The sequence below is a fragment of the Stegastes partitus genome, unplaced genomic scaffold (genome assembly GCF_000690725.1).
Source record: "Stegastes partitus isolate 25-593 unplaced genomic scaffold, Stegastes_partitus-1.0.2 Scaffold765, whole genome shotgun sequence".
NCBI lineage: Eukaryota > Metazoa > Chordata > Actinopteri > Pomacentridae > Stegastes > Stegastes partitus.
The window spans coordinates 221,989-242,870 of NW_007578496.1; the positions used below are offsets into that span (position 1 = coordinate 221,989).

General features: G+C 39.8%; 1 protein-coding gene across 1 annotated transcript in view; it reads left to right on the forward strand.

Moving 5' to 3' along the window:
* LOC103364666 (protein kinase C beta type) overlaps positions 1-20,882 on the forward strand; it is a 116,330-nt gene that overhangs the window by 39,792 nt on the left and 55,656 nt on the right. Inside the window, exons 5-6 of the mRNA XM_008291859.1 lie at positions 16,476-16,587; positions 17,509-17,637. Coding sequence (XP_008290081.1) covers positions 16,476-16,587; positions 17,509-17,637 — 241 coding nt within the window. The remainder of the gene's footprint in view (positions 1-16,475; positions 16,588-17,508; positions 17,638-20,882) is intronic.

Genomic DNA, 20,882 nt, shown 5'->3' on the forward strand with positions numbered 1-20,882 from the left:
GCTGAGGAGTTGTCTTTTCTATGATTTCTATTCTCAAAATGCAAATCTAATCTCTTAACTATCCTTCTCAAGGAACAAAATGATTTGCCTCTTTTCTCTTAAGAGTACTCTGCGGCTGCACAATTCATCCCCTCGTAAACCCCTCTTTAAGTTCCTCAGCCATGTCTTTACCTGCCTCTCAGTGCCCATTTAGTCTGACAAGCACACTCAGTGAGCCGCCTCCAGAGGAAACGCTGGTGTTCGCTATTTGGCTTCCTGTGGTGTGTTCTGTATCACTGATAAGTCTCCACAGTATTTCCACTCATTAAACTATATGTCTAATAGCTGCCTCACTTCTTTTCACAGGCCCCAAAGCAGAAACTCGGTGCAAAGTGAACAACATCTGTGATCACTGAAACAAAATTGAATACACCTGTGCTGTCAAATTGACCATATTGAATAGACAAGAGGATTCAAAAAAATGTATGTGTGAGAAAAGACACAGAAAATTCAATGACGAGATGCACAGAATGTGCCGTATTACCACTAGTCAGATCCGCAGCCGCGATCCTCCTAAAATGACGCCACGGACAGTGCACTACTTGCACAATCTAGCCCTAAAAAAAGAAACAGGCAAGTGCTTAAAACTTGGCGCAGGGGCAAGCATCGAAAATCAGAGTTTCTAACAGCGCAGACAGTCAGACTTTGCAAAACATCAACCCTTATGGATGGCATCAAATTTAAAAACAGTACTGCTTCCGCGTTGCCACAAAACTGCTGGATGAACTGTGTCTTAGCGAATGCTGCTGACGGATAGTGGCGAATAACAGCGTCAGCAGTGAAGACGACGGTAGTGAAACTCCGTCTGCGCTTTGGTTGCTGGTGCAAAAATAAAATTGAAGGAGCCAGGTGCTTGCTTCAGTACCATATGCTCAAAAAAACACGTACGCAACTAGCGGCAAAAAAGTTCTGTCAGATCACAAGTCAGACCCCGGCCATAGAGCTCTGAAACTCACAACTCGTTTGCCAGGAGCAGCAGCCACCGCTGAGCTACCGGCATCAATAACTAACCGGGGTTTGTGATTTAAAAATGCGCATGTGTACGTTCATTGCAGAGCACGAGTTGTCGCTCACCATATCTCAGCCACTCGTTAATCTGTGCAAAAAGTTGGCTGATGATAAAAATGCTTTGTCGAAACTGTTTGTCTTAAATCAGCATGCTGGTTACATAGATACACCAGTATAGCACCAGTATTTAAGACACGTCTTTCTGAAAAGCTCAAAAGATTTGTGTTTTCACTGAATATTGACCAAGTATTGTATATCAAAACTAGAAAAGCCCTGTGATTTATTGTGATTTACAGCCAATGTTAAAGTCCTGCATTCATTTTATCTACACTGTTCGATTCATGGATAATCAAAACATAGCTTTATCATTTGAATTAACATTGATGTCATTAATAACAAGCTGACACAGCAATGAACAGTCTTTCTGTACTCTCAAATATTTTTTACACTTATGTTATTTCTGCAGTTCCTTACTAGCTTTACGCTGTTAGCTAACGCTACACTAGGTTGGCATAACTCCAGCGATGTTATTAACATAAACAGACAGGGAGTAGCTTAAGCTAGGTTAGCACAATTTTAGCAATGCAACATAAATGAAAATCATGAACCGATGCAACAAAGCACACGTCAGTCTTCCTGACACATGGCAAAGAGAGTTAAAGTGAACCAGGAGACATGTTGCGTCATTGTTAATGTCACAACGTGGTTCTGAACTTATCTGTCAGCAGCTCCGTTCAGCTCACTCCTGTAATGCTGCCTGGCTGTAGCTCTCTCCTGTACTACTGAGAAGACAGCGGTGAGGACTGAAGGACTGAATGGAGTCAGAGCTCCATCTAGTGGACAAACGACAGCATTCTGCACCACCGTGACACTTAACAGCATTTACTGTTTAATGAAAAAATATCCAAATGGTAAGCCAGAACACCAAAATTTAATCATCCGTTCATTGTGGCATTATCAACATTTCCTGAAAATGTCATGAAAATCCGTTCAAAGCTTTTCGAGTTATCTCGCTAACAAACAAACAGATAAACCCCCGGCTGAAACATAACCTGCGTTTGGGAAGGCAGTTATCTTAATATCTTACTAATTAGCGAGATTGTACCCGCACCCAAAGGCAAAAAAGTTCAGGCTCAGGATTATTTTTCACTTTAAACCCTGTGACAGTGATGCATAGTCCCGATGGTGAATGCATAGTCCCGATAGTGGATGCATAGTCCTGATAGTGAATGCATAGAGGTGGGAGTTTGATGACATCGGACTGCATGAGTGCCTAAGCTGTTGAGAGAGAACACATTTCTAGATGGCAAAAGATGAATTCCTGTGGATATATCAAAAATACTGGCTGAAAAGATACTCCCAGTCTGTAGAAATGTGGTTTAAGAGGAATATTCCAGGATGATAACAATCCAAAGCACACTGCCAAAATCACACAAAAGTTTCTCAAGAAGAAAAAAGTGATCTAGTCAAATCTGTCATGTCATGTAAATCCAATAGAAATCCTTTTAAAAGGAAAGCTAGAGCAGCACAACCCCTCTAGTAAAGAGCAGCTGAGAAAAATAATCTCTAAAGAATGACAGAATATCGCTCTAGAAAACTGACCAACACTGGTGGCCTCCGTGCCGAGGATTGTTGAGTCAGCCATCAAAAGAAAGGTGGACATAGGAAGAAAAAAAGACTTGAATCTCAGTAATGACTTTACTTGCATGGACTTCCTGCTGTGGGGGCTGTATTTTTAATATAATAAATCCAAAATGTCTATTTTTAATTTCAGCACGAAAGGAAATCCATTACTGTATATGATTTATCTCTAAAACCTCTGGGTTTTTTGCCTTTTGACATCTGTCTGTTAGAAAATTTGGGGAAGTCCTTAAAATTGTAACTGAAAGAAATTATCCTTGTGTATAGATATTTAGAATTTCTGCTTTTTAGCCTTACAAAATAGTTGACAGTATTCAATTTTCCAGTAAACAAATGTGAGAACATCGTGAGTTCAAGCAAATCTCTGAGTTTGTGTTTAGCTCAAACGTAACCGCTTCATCAGCTGCTTCACTGTGATTGGCTGCTTTACTGTTTCTAATAATTTCTGTGTGCATTTAGACATCTTAATTTGACTTAAACTGTTAACGACTCCTCTCACCAGCATTTTTATATAACACCTTCTGTATTGTCCGTGTATATGTTCATTACTTTGTTTTCTTCGTCTTCTTTTTCTGCTTGACTTTTTGAAACCAGCAAAAAGTCAGTTTCTTCATTAGTGGCTTCATATATCAGTCCACATCTCTATAGTCTAATTCCTCTTAATGTCCCTTCCTCTTTTCTCACACTTGTCTATATTTGGCGTACATGTAACTCTTCCCACACCTTTTTTCTCCCTCACCGCCATACCTAACTCCGTTCTGCACATCCTCTATTTAAATGCCACTCCACCCAGGGGGGCCCTGCTCTTAATTACGGGGGCCTCACCACCCCCACCGTGTCATCTCCTTAATGAGTTCATGGCCTTGCGACCTCGGCTCCTGCACAGCGGGAATGTAGCTCCAAACTAGTTGCTCATTTAAACATAGGAGACGGTGAGCCAGGGAGCATCATGACTATAGAAGGAAGGAAGAAGACTAACAATGTACAGGTTGCTTTGAAAACAATGAGATTTTAGGATGTACACCTATTCCAGTTTGAAAATATAAGGGATTTGATAATGATATATAGGATATTTCTATATTTGCCTCATTGCAAAGCTACCAGAAATTATAATCATAGAAGTGCTCAGACTTTGTCTTGGCACATTATGGAACACCTGGGTGGAGTTTTTCGAATAACGGTGTCAGACTTGTACAGCTTGACACAATGTTTTCTCCCACGCACACATGGCTCTTGGAAACTGAAACAGAGAACAGCACATTTCCGCCACCTATTTCATTTATTTTCAGCTTGATTATGCTATACGCTGATTAGCCAGAACATTAAAACCAAGTGAAGCGAAGAACACTGACTTCCTTGTTACACTGGTACCTGTCAAGGGGTGGGATTATTATTAGCACAGTCGGTTCTTGATGTGTTGGAAGCAGGAAAGATGGATGAGTGTCAGAGCTGAGGAAATTTGAAAGGGGCCAAATTGTGATGGCTGGACAACAGAGTCAGAACATCTGCAAAACAGCAGGTATTTTGGGATGTTCTTGGGGCACGGAGGTTGGTTCCTGCTAATAGTGGTGCAAGGAAAGACAAGTGGTCAGTTTACAATGGAGAGAGTAGGCTGGTTTGTGCGTTCTGAGCCCATAGAAGAAATTCTGTAGTAGAAATTGCTGAAAAGCTGAACGGTCAGAAAAGTGTCAGATCACACTGCATATATAGCTGCAGGCCCATCAGAGTGCCCATACTGAGCCCTGATCCTCAACTGTACCATGGAGCAATGGAAGACGGTGTCCTGGTCTGATGATTCAGTTTCTTTTGCATCATGCGGATAGCCGTGTGCGCGCATCATTTACGTGGGGAAGAGATGGCAGCAAAATGCATTGTGGGAAGAAGGCAAGCCGGCTGAGGCAATGTGGTGCGCTACGCAATGTTGCTGGGAAGCCTTGGCGTTCTTGTGGTGACACATACACACCTACCAAAACAATGATACACACAATGTACACCCCTCCATGACTGTCCAACTGATGGCAGCGGTGCCTCCTCAAATAATCGGTTCATTAAGCAATAATAGGCAGATTACACATTAACAGTGGCAGCCCCATGCGTGTTATAATAGTTCCTGCCCAGACAGGGTTAATCTTCATCTGAGTAAAATATAAAACGATTGCCTTGGCCGAGAATTCCTGCGAGTCCTGATAATATTGAGTTTTTCCTTGTCGCGCGAGGACCATAGAAAAATGCAGCCGTAGAGGAAGACACAGTTGCCAGAACAATTTATTCTATTAGCAGTAATATCTTCTGACTGTCTGCAGCAATTAGCCCATCACTCCCATTTTACTTCCCGCCAGTCCCTCCTTCTCTCGTTCTCTCTCTGTCAGCTATGTATGTTTAAAAGAAGAATTCAATTATAAATCTGGGTTAATAGAGTGGGTTCCCTGTGGGAGAGGTCGAGGGATGAGATCCTCTAATGAAGCCTACATTTCGGGCCGGCAGCCTGCTCAAGGTATAGAACTCAGTGTGTGTGTATACTTAGTGAGTTTGTGTGTGTCTGCATGTGTATGAGAGGCCAAGATACCCAAAAAAAAAAACAAAAAAAAACTATAATTATATGTGTACACGCATGGAAAGCACAGATCCAAAATAGCGTCACAATTACATGTAGAAGATAGGAAGACACTTGCCTTTGTTCTCTGAGTATTGATTTATTTTCTCTTGGAATGCCATTGAACATTTTTTCCAGACAGAAATGTGAAGTCAATTTTACATATTTACCACATAATCATACGTGATAAATGTACCGTTCTTCTTAGACCCTAGAGTCAACATGAAACAAAGAGGAGGAGAAATATATCTTCTTAAATGGGCAGATGTGTAATAGATGAAAACAAAATAACAATAAAAACATTGTAACATGTACATGGCAATTTTATGACTGGCTTGAAAACATATTAAAAGTCAGTTATGTAGAGGAGTTCAAATATCAGACTAAACATACAAAGTGAATGATACTCTTTGGTTCATTGTAAATGTCTGCACTTATATCGCACGCTTCTACCTAAAGGCGACTTCAAGTGGATTATGTTTCCCATTAATCCGTTCACAAACACACTCACACACCTATGGTGGCAGAGCTGCCAAGCAATGTGCTCCCCTGCCAATGGGAGCAACTTGGTCTTGCCCAAGAATGTTTAAAGTAATAGCTCAGCATTTTGGAAAATTCCCATATTTGCTTTGTTGTTGAAAGGCTTATGTAGCAGGAGCCAGACGCTGGTTAGCCTTTGTTAGCGTGAAAGACTACAAACAGGGAAATAAACAGCTCACCTGGCACATAGCTAGCACATGGTCCTTTGAGTTGGTGAATTGTCATTTTTATTAATTTTGATTTTATTGCTAGAGGTGCTGGCAAGGGTATTTTTCTTTTCCCTGTCTTTTGCTAAGCTAAGCTAAGTAGCTACTAGCTCTGGCTACATTTTTACCATCAGATGTAAAAGGACTATTCCTGTTCATTGAACTATATCTAACTAGATTAAGATGAGAGACGAAAGAGAAGATAAGATAAGATAAGCCTTTATTAATCCCACAGGGGGGAAATTTGCAGTGTTACAGCAGCAAAGATAGACTAAACCTCTTGTACAGAGGCAGCCAGCTGTCACCTGTATGGTGGAGAAATGATCTGGTGAAGCTTTGAAAGACTGCGTGGGAGGTGCTCTGTGATGGTCAAGGAGAGGACATCGACCATCCTATACTTCCTATTCTACTCCCAAATTCCTCTGCCTCCTCAGCATTTTATACATGACATGCACACACACAGAAACTAAATGAAAAACTGTATGAAGACATTTTGTATGAACACCTACAGTTCCCATTTGCAGGCATGTGACTCCTTGGACAGTCTATTATACTCTAAACTTGATCACATTCACAGTTATCCACTAACAGTAGCATGTAAAGAATCTGTTAGGACATTCCAGACGTCCCTCCCCCAGCAACGTTTTCCAGTTCCTCCTGGGGGATCCCAAGGCCTTCCCTGGCCAGACCCATCCATCCATTATCTATACACCGCTTAATCCTCACTAGGGTTGCAGGGGGCTGGAGCCTATCCCAGCTGACTTTGGCCGAAGGCAGGGGACACCCTGGACAGGTCGCCAGTCTATCACAGGGCTACACTTAGAGACAGACAACCAAGCACACTCACATTCACACCTACGGACAATTTAGTATCACCAGTTAACCTCAACATGTTTTTGGACTGCGGGAGGAAGCTGGAGAACCTGGAGAGAACCCACACTGCAAACTCCACGCAGAAAGATCCTCACCGGGACTCGAACCGACAACCTTCTGGCAACGATGCTAGCCACCGCGCCACCTTGCAGCCCTTCCCTGGCCAGATGATATATGTAATCCCTCCAGAGTTCTGGGTCTATCCCAGAGTCTTCTCCCAGCTGGACGCACCTGGGAAACCTTCCAAGGAAAGCACCCAGGAGGCGTCATAACCCTAAACTACCTCAGCTGTCTCCTGGCTGGTTTCACGAAGGAGCAGATCTGCAATCAGAGTCCAACCAACATTTATAGGAAAGTCATTTTGACTGCTCATATTGACAATCTAATCCTTTAGTCACTACCCAGAGCTCATGGCCAAAGGCGAGGCTTGGAACAAAGGCCGACTGGTAAATCGAGGGCTGCTTCCTCTTCGTCATGACCGTCCAATGCTGCACCAATCCATAGGCAATGTGGAACTCCTAGCTGACAGGAACATCAGAAAGAAGAAGCATTAGAAGAATTATTTAAAAGGTACAACTGGAACAGACATGGATTGTTGTGTCCACAGTGGCCCAAGTGGTATGAGGAGCATTATAGACCGTGACCCTCAAACTGGGAGAAAGACTCCAGCACATTCAAGGTATTACCTCTGAGGTCTCTGTTCAGTCTGAGGAACAGCTACGACACTGTGCAGAACCCTCAAACTCCCAGGTTTTTGGCAAAGGAAGACACATTAGTGGGGCAAAAGGTAGATTAAAAGAAGCTTGACGTAACAATTTGCATAACAAGTTTTAAGGTTGGGTCCATGCAGGTATATAAAGATTATCCTCATTCAGAAAACATTAACATTAGGCCTGTGTCACAACACGTTCTAACAGATAAATGCAACATAAATGTAAGTGTTGCTGCATGCTAAAACTGCACAAAAACATGCTTTTCTGTTTTGCTAGCAATATAGTGTACAGCACAGTAAAATGCTGCAGTAACATTATCGAGATTAAATCAAAAATCTGTAGGTGAAATCTTCTTAACGTTGTAATAGTGGCCCTCAGTTTAAGACAAGATTGCAACAGAGCTCTATGATGCATTTTGTGTTTCAGCACCTTAAATGGGAAATAAAAATATGAATGTAACCAGGAACTGGACCTTTTCAAGAAATAGTGAATAAGCTGCTTGTTCTCTGAAGATGTTGCTGACTAGCTAGTTTTCTGACCAAAGTAAATGCTTAACTTGTTATCCCTGTGGATGAAACAATGACTATTATCGTCTGCTAAGGTTTGAAAACAGACTTGCAGTGGCTCTGCTACAAATGGAGAAGCTTAATACAGACGGAGTGGAAAAGATCAATTTTAGAGAAAGATGGAAATGATGAGGCATGATTTGATGAGGGTATAAAGCCTTGTAGCTCCAAAGTAGTGACTGCTAATTTACAGTGTATAGTTGCCTTTACTTTCCTGTCTGTGAGTTGTGAGAGGAAACTGCATCACCCAAAGGAAACCTATGCAAATACGAACAAAACAAACTCCACTCAGGCTCAGATCCAGCGACCATGAACCACTGATCTCATGTCACTCGAGTTTGAAATGTTCAAACTGTAAAATGACACTGCATTGTCCGCATTAATATCTACCTTTGTTTGCTTTGTTTATTTGATTTCATTATTTCGTCTGACATACATAGCTTGTTTTTGTTTTTTTCTTTTGTGTTTCTTTTCCCTCTCTCATCAATGTGTGCATATATAAATCTTATGCTCTGGTAATCGTTGAGATTCAGGTTTCTCAGCCTCCTCATCTCTTACAGGTGCTCTTGATGATTATCAGCTCTGTTTTCCCGCAAAAGTCATAAGATCATTTCTGCTGTGTGTTAGTACAGGTGTAGCAGTTGGTAGATTGTGGTGTATTTGTTTTCTTCTACTGTCCTTTTATTCTTTCTCTGACTTCTATGAACTGTACACTTTCCTTTTTCCCTCTTTCAGGTCCAGCAATATGACATACAATTCAATAATAAGCAAGTATCCAATATAAATGAATGAAATAAAATAGAATGAATACATAAATAAATAGAAATCAGACTATCAAGAGGGGCATTATATTCATAAATCTGTTCAGCACAACACAACAGCCAGATCATCATTCTGCTTGCTATGATGCTGGACCGACACGTGGAAAAAAAAAGAAAGAAAAGTTTGAAATATTTGAAGATTTTTGACACCATATCCCATGTGTTCTTCTTTTTGGAAACATGCCGATTACGCTCAAAATTGTACTAATTTTCCATTTTATGGAGACATTTGAAGATGGGATACCCAAAGTCTTTTTCAGCCGTGTTAATGGGATTTTAGAGTCGACCAGAGAGTGTGTTTTTACTGTTATTGTGGAGCACAGAATGTCACTGCCACTAATTAAGGCATTTAATTCCAAATCCTGTGATTTCAAAGAAAGTGGGAGAACATTTTATTGCATTAGCAAAATGCAGGGTTTAGAATTTTTGAGCTAAAATCTTGAATCAAAATCAGTAAATTGTCATTCATCAGGAAAATTCTTTTATGAAATCAAATGTTTATCTTCAAGAAAGTGTTTTGTAGAGTCCAAAAAATGATAACCAAGCCAGGGCTGCAGTTTCCCAATGATTTTAACATACATTATAAAGGCAATAATGTCTTGAAATTTGTTTTAATCAACACTTGGCGTATCAGCTTTGTGTGGCAGCTGTTTCCCTTATGTTGAATCCCTGTCACTGTGCATGCTGTAACCTCAGTAAATGTGGTTTCACCGAGAACATATGAGCAAAAGTCATATATCCAGTTATAGTATTTTAAACATTATGTTTGACCAGATGGTTAAAAACTGCTGCAAAGCCACAAGGGATCCTTTTGAGAGAGGAGGAGGGCTGATGAACTGATGGAGAAACTGTGATTAACATATGCTGGGGGGCAAGAAGCTGGGAGGAATTACATTCAGCTCACGCTGAAACCACCACCCGAGGCTCTCTCTTGTTCCCTCTCTTTACATCAGTCGTTATTTCCTCACTACTCTTGTGAGGGTTTCTTTTCTCCTGCAGTGATTACAGTGCATCTCTTCCAATCGGCACAAAATCCTTTAAATAATATCTAATGCAGAAAACGCTTAAACGCTCCCAGAGGTAGAATTTACAAGCCTGAGTCAGATAAACACAATGATACTGCATTTACTTTATTGATCAGGACAGAAAAAGCAGCTACTGCAAGCCTCTGTTATATTACATTTTACTCTGTTCTTTTGTAGCGAAGAGAGTGTGCAGCCTGTTATTGAATCAGAGTGGGTGGAAAGAGAAGAACGCTCGCTCGGTTTACTTTGACACTTTTTAAAGATATGCACATAGTTATTGAATAACTTTGCTTTAATACGAGGCAGACTGACTTCACTTTTTGCAATTAAAGATTTTATTGTATCGATTTATATTTCGTTTACTTTTTACTCTTTGACGACGCAACACCTTTATTTAAAAGCACCTCAGCAGACAAAATCACAGTCTTAAGTGCTTGTAATTACAGGGAAGATGAATGGAAACAGTCAGCGTTTGACATGAACACATAAAAGGTGATCGAAACTGTGCAGGGGCCACGTTCTCACACGTGTTTCAGATTCGTCCAATGCAAGTTAGATCTCATTTTAAGCCTACTAATTTAGCCGCTCTACCCCCAAGCACTCTGAACTAAGACCTCTGTTTCCATGGTAACGTCATTGCTTTTTTGTTTGGATTGGTGCACTCTGAAATTTCTCCAGTAAAATGTCTCTTTCACTGTTGGATTTTTCCAGAAGACAAAAGTAATATGTTGGGTTTTATATTAGAAAGACCTTGTGAAGAATTCTGATGAATTTTTCTGCTCTATTTGTGTTTGGACTTGTGCTGTTTGGTTGCTTAACTTAAGTTTTGAGTGGTATTAGACAGAAATAAATGTCATAAAATGAAATATGTAACAGCAACGTGCTCATAAACAATAAATAGCATCCCATCATAGGGATATATCTATAATTTAATTGTGTCCCGTGCAAAATAAAACCCACAAAAAGTCCTAGAAGTGTGTGGTGATTTGGCACACAGTAGTGTCATGATATTTTTTTCCCTCTGTGCAGTGATACTGCTACCATAGATATGTCACAAGGTCACAAGCTTGAGAGGAGTGAGTGGACTGAAGAGAAAATCAATAAGGGAAAAAAAAAAAAAGGTTTCATGTCAGTGACTGAGCGTCTGTAAGCTTGAACTCTGCCTGTCACACAGCATCACGGATGACATGACAGCATGGGTGTGCGTTATTTTTATTTTTATTTCAGTTTGTTTGTCGCAGAAGGCGTTGACTGATGCATTTGACAGGGAATATAATGGACAATAAATGTTAAACAAAAGAAAGGCATAGCGTGAGGGAGAGACACAATGACAAAAAAACAGTCAAAACAGTGTACGTCTTAGCACTGACTAATAGGTAGTCACTGTTCTGGCATACTGTGCCGGTGGTATGAGCGGGCTTTCAGTTTAGACACTCGGTAACACAACATACGCCACGCAATACACTCATTTGTCCAGGAGCACCACACTGCTAGAAGTAGGTCTCGGTGAGTAAAATGGAGTGCAAGAAAAGGCTGAAACTGTTGGAAAAATCGGCAACATGTAGGCAGGAAAACAAAAAAAATGTCAGTTGTTCCACAAAGCATCGTGTGGCAGAGGAAAATTGTAGAAGCATTTTTTTATTTTTGAAATGGGGAACACATGTAGAGAGGACAAAACAACCCCCCAGAATTCTAAATACCCAATTGTTGTTCCCTTTTTACTAATTTGTATTAGTAAAAAAAAAAAACACAAGGGAAAAAAACAAACAACAAAAACAAAGCATTTAGTACTTTTTCTCCCCGACATACCTCCCACTAAAAGATCTGTGACCATCTCACTTGTTGTTTTTATTTTTTATTTTTGCCTCTCTTTGGTTGAATTTAGGCACAGAAACAACTTGGCTTATGGAAAGGTCAGTGTTTGGGGTAAAATAGAGCGTCTTTGTTGTCAGTGTTTCAATGATAAACAAGCTGTTAAGGTAGTTGTCAGCTGCCAGTTTGAAAGGAAATGTCCAATGATCCATTCATCCGTCCACCACAACCAGTTTGTCACTGTGTTTATCTGACTGTGGCTATGAGAAGGAAATCAAGATATTGGGATTGCCATTATTTAATGTGTTACCATGTATTGCCTGCTAAGAAAACGGGCTTTGCTTATGAGGTAAATGACTCACCTGGTTGTGTCTGAAGGTTACAAAACCCGCCTTCCTGCACCTCCTAAGCTAATTAATTAACCACTTTTTTAATAATCTACACCAAAACTGAATTCTAAAAATGATAATTTCCACATTGTACTTGGATTTATGTGCTTGAGTTTTTCTTGGTGTGTCAGTTTGTTCCTTGGCAACTGGTGCAAACCATGAAATTAGGCAAGCGGCCTCCTCATTTCCACTCTTTCTGCTAAGCTAAGCTAAGCAATTGTTGGCTGTAACCTTGTATTTAGAAACTGTCTTTCCATAAAGAATGGTAGCATCAGTCATTTCAAACATGTTTGCGTTAAAGAATTAGAGATGTTGACGATATAGCGACAAAGTCCATGTACAGTAGTGAGGAGGTTGGGGCAGATGGAGGGTTCAAAATAAAAAGTCAACATGTCCCCTTTTTAAGCAAGTGTTTGTTAACCTTAACCACATGTTTATTATTAATATCAAGAAAGGTGCTATAACCCCTAACATAGTAGTCATTTGAACTGAAGCCACATTGTTTTTCTAATCGTTAAAGGCAAGACAAAGCTTTTGTCCTGCATTGGAGGCTTCAGATCAGAAAAGCTGTCTGTGTGTTGTTTTAGCAGGCGCTACCAAAAAGTATTTTTCTGTTGTTGTTTTCCGGTAGACTTGTACGAACTGTAGAGATGACTAGGACTGCTCCCTTATCAGGCGCCAGTCAGAATTTTATCAGTCGAATCAAGTTTAGCTGTTCACTGCAGCAGCTCCAGTATTAGTTTCATTTTCTTTCTTTAGCAGCAGACCACTAGTTTTAGGCCGAGTGCTCCTGCCTGGATTGTTAGCCGGTAACCTTTACTGTCCAGACCAGCTCTGCAGTGGTAACGCTGCATGAACTGGACCTTTTTAGAGAACCACTTTTTTTTTTTTTTAAAGAGCAGCACAAATGTTGCATAACATTCGAATAGCTGTTACACTGAGACCTAAGCCTGTCTACACACTTTATAGCTGTTTATTACAACTTAGTCTCTCCTCTGTCACCCTGTACTTGGCAGTGGTTGTGGTGGTAACGTTACTTTCTGTTACACACTACAGTCGCTCACGTCCCACCATGAAGGACCAACATCACCCATATGGCTTGTTCTTGGCTGCTAAAAAGACTGTCACATGCACATTATGTAGAGACAAAGTGCTTAACTTAAAGAATCTGATGTTCAGTTGATGCCTCAACATTGACAGGGCAGCACCTACAGATGTGTTAGTGGTGTTACGTGAATCAAGTTAATAAGGTTGTTTCCTAAAATACTGCAATTTGCTTTAAAGTTTTGTCTTCATCACTACTTTCATTTCGTATCCAACTGGTGATCAGGACGATGAATAAAAAAGTTTCTATTTTATCGTTGCTCACACTGTTCTTAAAAGTTTTGTTAATTAAAAAAAAAAAAAAAAGCAATATTTCTACTACAATAGAAACTGTGTTCAAGACAAAATTTCAAACAGAGAGGGCTGATTTTACATCAACGAAAGATTGTTGAAAGGCAGGAAAAGTGATTCCTTTTGTCCCTATTCACTGTTTTCATGCCTCTTTCTTCCTGTTTTTTTTTTGGTCTCTGATTGATCTTTGAGTTTTCAAAGCCGGATGTAGTTAACGATTAGCGTTTATAAAGAAGCTGGCGCCGTCTCTCATCAGCCCTCGTATCGCTCCCTGTCTTCTGCCGCTCATCACCGGATCTTCAGCAGCACAGTGTTCCCTTGTGTTTTTTTTATTTTTTTATTTTTTTCAGAGGAACAAAAAAACAAACAGGAGGTGGTCTTGTCCTTGAGAAAGACTAAAAAAAACCAGCAGAGGAACAAACACACAAGCAGACGCACGTCGCACAAATGCAAACACATAACAGTTGTGCAAAGAAACGCACAACAAGAAGTGACAAGCAGCCACACAATCGGTCACACACACATTTCTGAAGACACCTTGGGGAAGCTGGATATAATTCAGGCAGTGGCAGCCTAAATTGAACATTATTTTCCAGGACAGGTGTTGAGGAGAGGAAGAAATCAATCATCTCGTTCTTTCTGGCTCACAAGATAAAAAAAAGACATAAATACACACACGTCTGCGTACGTCAGACTGTATTGATTTATAGGAAAAATTACCAGTAAGTGCTTATGTATCAGATGCCATCAGAGCATTTTCCACTTGAGGAGATCCTTTAGAAATCCATATTAAATACTCGACCTACGTGTTTGGTAACTGTGATGGATCCCCTTGGCAGAAATGCTTTAACTCCTACATCGAAGAGTGCCCGCTTCACCGCACAACCTGGATCCATCTCAAGCGGTGTATTGGATGTGATTACCGCCTGTGGGTTCATGTTGCAGGCTGCGTGTGAGTGTTTGCGCAAGAATAAGCAGCCTCTCAGCAGCCGCCGGCGCTTGTGTGTATTCCCACTGAGCTGTGGTTGCAGGTGTCACGCACACACACACATGAACTGGCAACACACTAGACACATTAGACAGAAATAGCCTCTGTTTCCGCCCTAGTTATGCCTTAGTTATGAATGTTCATTAAAAAGCGATTGGTACCTAAGTGTTCTGTCAATCCGCAGCACGTAATTAACATCCAAATGGAGGGAAAAAAAGCAGAAAGAGTTCAATATTCAGCAGATTTTCTTGTTTTTTTTGTCTTTTTAATGTTATTTAGGAACATTGACAGTAATCAGGAATAAAAGGCCTGAATTTGTAACCTTGAGCTGAACGCCAGTTCAAGTCACACCCACGTGTTTGATCAATCGTATTGTGTGGACGTAAATCTGTTTCATGTCACATGTGATGGAAACACAGATTATCGTGACCTTTGCCCTTCGTAATATATCTGAAAATTGAAGAGGTCTTCATGGAAGGCTGACTCCATTGAGTTGTCTCTCACTGATGAAACCCACACAAAAACAGTCGCGCTACGTTGCTGCCTCTGTATTCTTTCAATACCTATATGAACAAAGAATTTCTCATGAAACCTACCTCGATCAGATTACAGTGCAGATGCCCCTGTGAAAACGCCTCTGTCAGACTTCCTGTAAATGTTCACAGCAGTGGATGGTGGAAAGTTTAGAGAGAAACTGACGTGTGTGCAGATGGCAAAAAAAATATATATATCAAAGAGTTGTGTTATTTACTGTATGTCTTTTGCAAATGTTTATTCAGTGTTTTTTCCAAATAGGTTGGATGATGCACATTTGGCCACAGCATCAATTGTACAACATGAATTTTTAAAGTTTCACTGCAGCCATTGATTAAAGCCTTAAAACTCCTCTCTGTGTATCGAACTTGCATATTTAGTTTTTTTTCCCAGGAAAATAATCAATGGCTGCTGGTAGCTCTGCACCATCACTTCTTTGAGAATGTGATCTTTTTTTTCTTTGCACCCACCACCCCTCTGTTGCTCAATGCAGCTCCAGCACACCAGCTCACCTACAAGTCTGCTCAAACACTGCACAACTACTATATTGTAATATCGAAGTAATTTAACCAATCAAGTTCATCTTGGAAACTGATTCTGGGTTTGTTACTTATAAAATACACTGCAGTTTCAAGGTGAAAAATGCTCAGCCATGGTGTTGAGCACTTTTTTTGCTCATCATATATCTTCTAGCGTTAAAAAAAAAACTAAACACCTCAACCCTTTATAGGGCACTCCTTGAAATACTTGGAAAATGAAAATTTCAACCCTAGGGTGTTATTGAAGGATATTTCAAGATATTTGTGACTTGAAAAAAAAATAAAGTTGCAAATCAAGATTAATAAAGTTACCATGTATGGTCACTTGCCCGTCTACTGTTAAAAAAAAATAAAAAAATATATAATCAATAAAAGAAAAGTAACAAACTGCAAAAAACATTTATCTAGAAACATTTTAGTCTGAGGTAATGATACTTACACAACCAGTAACAAAGCGTTTATAAAGTGCCTGGACCATTTATTTAGTGACATTCTTGGTAAGGTAGTGATCTTGGCACTAACATAAAAACTAAATCAAAGTGCACATGGTTCTTCAACCTCAAGGAGAGGCACAGGGTGGACATATTGAACATCCCATGAAGTTACCAAATATGGCCACTTGCCCCATAAAGAGTTAAAGACATGTTACTGAGCTTAAATACTTTCCAGCAGAAGGGATTTTTAAGCAAATTTGTGATTTGTGAAATATTTACCTCATGCTTTTGAAAAATCCTGACTTCCTAGAAGAGTTTAGTGGTTAACTGTTTCATTTTCTTTCTTTCTTTCCTCCCAGGACCCAAGGGCAAAGCATAAGTTTAAGATCCACACCTACTCTAGCCCGACCTTCTGTGACCACTGCGGTTCTCTACTCTACGGCCTCTTACACCAGGGCATGAGATGTGACCGTACGTACTCTGGACATGTCTGGCTGCTTTTGCTTTGCTCATGTTAACATTAATACATCCAAACACATATTTCAGCTGTATGATCACAGAACGACATTTAGATGGTCTCAGTCACTTTTCTTCATAACCATCCTCTGCAGTGCTGATTTACTTTATGTTGATATCAGTTTATTTTTGTTATCATACTGTATTCACACTGCTGTTTTAACCCTGTCAGAGGATTTGAAAGACGTTTTTATTTAACAAACTGCCAAAATTACACCATTTAAAAGAGCTAGAAACTGTGAAAACAGAAAAAAACAAAAAAACTTTTTGACAATTCTCTAACTACTCATCTGTGGCCTGCTGTGCTGTGAAATAACTTAACCAAATGTAAAATCATCAAATCACTTTTTGGGATATTTTATTTAATAGTTTGCCAAAAAAAATAAGTTGTTTGTTCTAACCAGATTCTGTTTAAAAAAAAAAAAAAAAAAGTCGTGTTCTTTTGTAGAACTGTAGAGCCATTAGTAACTCAGCTGTGACCAACAGTCACATTTTTAATTTAAATTTTTTTTGAAATCCAGCACTGTTTGGCTGAACTGCAGGCTGTGTTTGCAGGGAACACATAGGAAACAAGTATAGAACCAAATTTGTGTCATAAAATCCCACTATTTTCTTCTATTAGTAACACCTGTGGGCATTTAGAAAATATTGTACATGTTGATTGGAAGTTTTTAGAGTTTTGTAAAATAGTAAATCTCAGAAATGTATGGCTTTATAAATATGTCATCCTGCACTGAGGACCGACAGCTCTCCACCATAGTTGTGCTGTTTCCATGACACACATATCAGCTCACACAAATACTGTTATGCTAATGCTCAGACAATGCACTCTTACATAACATCACACACTGATCTCTCTGTATGCATATCTTCCAGACTGTATGATGAACATCCATAAGCGCTGCGTGGCCAACGTGCCGAGCCTATGTGGAACAGACCACACCGAGAGGAGAGGTCGCATCCAGATCACTGCTGAGGTCAAGACTAATGTTCTCACTGTCACCAGTAAGTATATGTCAGGAAAAATACCCAAACCAACGCACACACACTTCCGATACAGTCTTCAGCTGCAAAGGCGTTTGGCCTGATGCTACTGTATGTTCAAGTTCAGTCATCTGTCTCCCTCTGCTGTTAGACTGTCAGACAGGAAGGATGAAAGTCAAATATGTGCTCAGATTTAAAAAATCATTAATGTCTGGTTCATATCCATAACCAAGATTTATTCAAATATACTGATGTAGGAGGAATTTCTGAGTTATTTTAGTCTCTGAGTCACTGTATGAATTCAAAAATCAGCATAATATACTTCATAGGAACCAGATTAACATGAGCACAGGTAGTGAATATGCTGTTTCTGTTCTGACTCAAGTGGGACTGAACATTGAATTATTTGTCATTCTTTACTGAGTTTGTGAAAAGCGTGTAATTCTGTGATCGTGTGCAGTGCTATAAAACAATCTGTGGCAAAGACACGTGAAGCTGGGAGTGATTTTTGAAGCCGATTTGACAAACATTACACACGTTTGACTCCAGTGCCACACCAATTTCCCTTTGTTGTCTATAATTTTGCAGCAATTCATCAAGGGTTGAGCTTTATCTTTGAAACAAATATAAAATACATTCTGTCTTTGCAATGAGTTTCCATTTTTCAAAGCAAGACAGTCGAGACAATCTCCAATAAAACAAGCAGCTTGTATCACATTTTAATTAAAACTGCCAAAAAAGCGCAAAAGATATTGCAAAAAATATCAGAATTTTACCACTCTCGTTTCACCAAATGAGCTTATTTTCATGGCTTCACGAGACTGAATAAGCTGTTACTTGACTGTGCGTCCGAGCAGCAGGACGGAAAGCAGGAGTCAGATCCATTTACACAGTGTGTCACACACTTTCACCCACAGAGGCGTTTTGTATGTTGCTGTTGGTTTGATGACTGAAAAGAGGCATCGCTGAACGGTCACCAGCTGCCATTTGTTTCATTGTCACAAACATGCTCATCATTACTGTGACGGATCTTATTAATAGAGTTGCCACCGCACAGGTTTCATCACAAATCAGGATTCTATGTTGGAGTTTGTTCTCTTCTTCTGGTTTACTCTCACATTGTGTTGCTTGGATTAGTATCGCATTGCATTTTGGATTTTAGGACTCCCCTTCCCTCAATCATTTACTTCATGTAGTTGTTTGTAGCAGCTTGGTTTCATACTTCATAATGTTGAAATTCTGAGGAAAAAATTCTACTTTCACCAGATCTTTAGATTGTAAATGAAACTTATTCTTCCAGACAAAGTTGGCTTGTCTGGATTTTTTAGTGATTTCGATGATAGTTCGACAGTGAAAGTGAGAGGAGCCAGATGTGTGGTGGGTGTACATAGGTAGTCGGCCTGTTTCTCGTCTGTGTTTCCTCTGCTGAACGTTCATCTGTCTTTATTTCGCTGCTGCAGCATTCAAATGTTTCTGGAAGCATCTTCGTGTGGATTTTTGCCAGTCAGAAATTTCTTAATCAATTACTTCTCCTGCTTTAAGCCTACAGGATTGCAGCGGTTGTGTCTGGCAGCCCAAGACTGAGCCTCAGATTTAATAGTGAAACTGTATGAATATAAAGCAGGATGTTGCTCAGAGAGAGCCCTGTCAGCCAAGCTTCAAGAAAAATGAAATATTAATCATTAATACATTTATGTGTTCACACTGTTCTCTTCTCAACAACTGGTGTTAGAATGATTAAGACTGTCTCTGGCAAAATATTACAGTTTCATTTTATGTTAACAGGACATCTGAACTGCCTTCTTTAATGCAAAAGAAGGAAGAATGTGAACAGTATCTGGCCAAACAAAAATAATAATTACATTTTGGCTTAGATATGAGAAGAATCAGGTTTACGAGTTTGTTTTATTCACTGAAAAGCCACAACATTAAAATCAGCAGCTTAATATTGTGTAGGTCCACCTTGTGCTGCCAGAACAGCTCTGATCTGTTGGTCCATGGACCCGGGGTCTCTGGAGGGGGCTGGCACTGGGACTTTGGCAATTCTACGGGTCAAGTGGGTTATCAAGTGAGACCTCCCTGGATTGGATTGATTTCTGGGAGTTTGGAGGCCGACTTAACGCCTCAGGCTCATGTCCTTCAAGCTTCTGAGCAGATTTTTGCAGTGTAGCAGGATGCATTTGTGCTGGGAAGTTCTGTTGTCATTTGGAATAATGTGTCGGTGGGTGGCACATGTCAGAGTGAATGAAAGCCAGGGCCCAGTGTTTCCCAGAAGACCATTATATTGTAATGATATGAGATAAGATAAACTCCATCGATCCCTCACCAGGGGAATCTGCCTGTTAGAGCAGCTAGATACATATGAGGCATTGAAGAGGCAGGACAAGAATTACAAAAGCACAATAAGGCTGTAAATAAATATAATATTGGTGCTATAAAAACAATCCCCCATGACACGTACAGTTTTAATGTTATGGCTGATCAGTGTATATTGATATTTTAAAAAATTAAAAAAAAAAATTCAGGTGGAGAAACTACAAATGAGTACCGTAAAAAAAATTAACTGAAAAATATAAACTTCCAACCTCCCCAGTTGATTAATTAGAATAACACTGTGATTTTTTGCATTACAAGTTTATGGTTAGTTATGCAAATGAGGTATCATCTTATTCAATATGTGCCAGTTTGCATAAATCTCCAGAAGATTCACTGGAGTTAAATAAGCACCTAAGTGTGCATTTTAGTTTGAAACAAGGCAAAATGTCAAAATTGGCAAGTTCTCAAAAACCGCTCCTTTTGCCTGAAGGGTCTCGTCTGAAACGAATGACATTTCAGTGGCATAGATTGAAAATAGATTCACCTCTCTCCTCAAAAGAGACTTCTGACCCGCCTTATGTTCTATTGAACTCGAAATCGTAATTCCAGAGGAAAGTGTTGTCGATCATTTCGCCTGCAGATGGCAGCAGAGGTTCACTGTAACTTTACTTTTTGCTTGTCAACTCACAGCCTCGAAAAGAAATGTTCAGACATTCTTCATATAAAATTAGTTTTTGGTTATAATAAGGCCTTAGCCTTAGCCTGTGTCATGTGAGTCGTTCAACACAAAGTATGTTTTTCAGAGTTGTGTATATCACAGCTCTGGTTGGTTTCATTAATCAGCCACAGCCAACATAAACCTGTAATCTGTGTCACAATTCATACCCAGTAGAAGATGACTCGTTGATGATGAATTTGCATGTTTTTTCTCTTCTCTTTTTTTCTCCTTT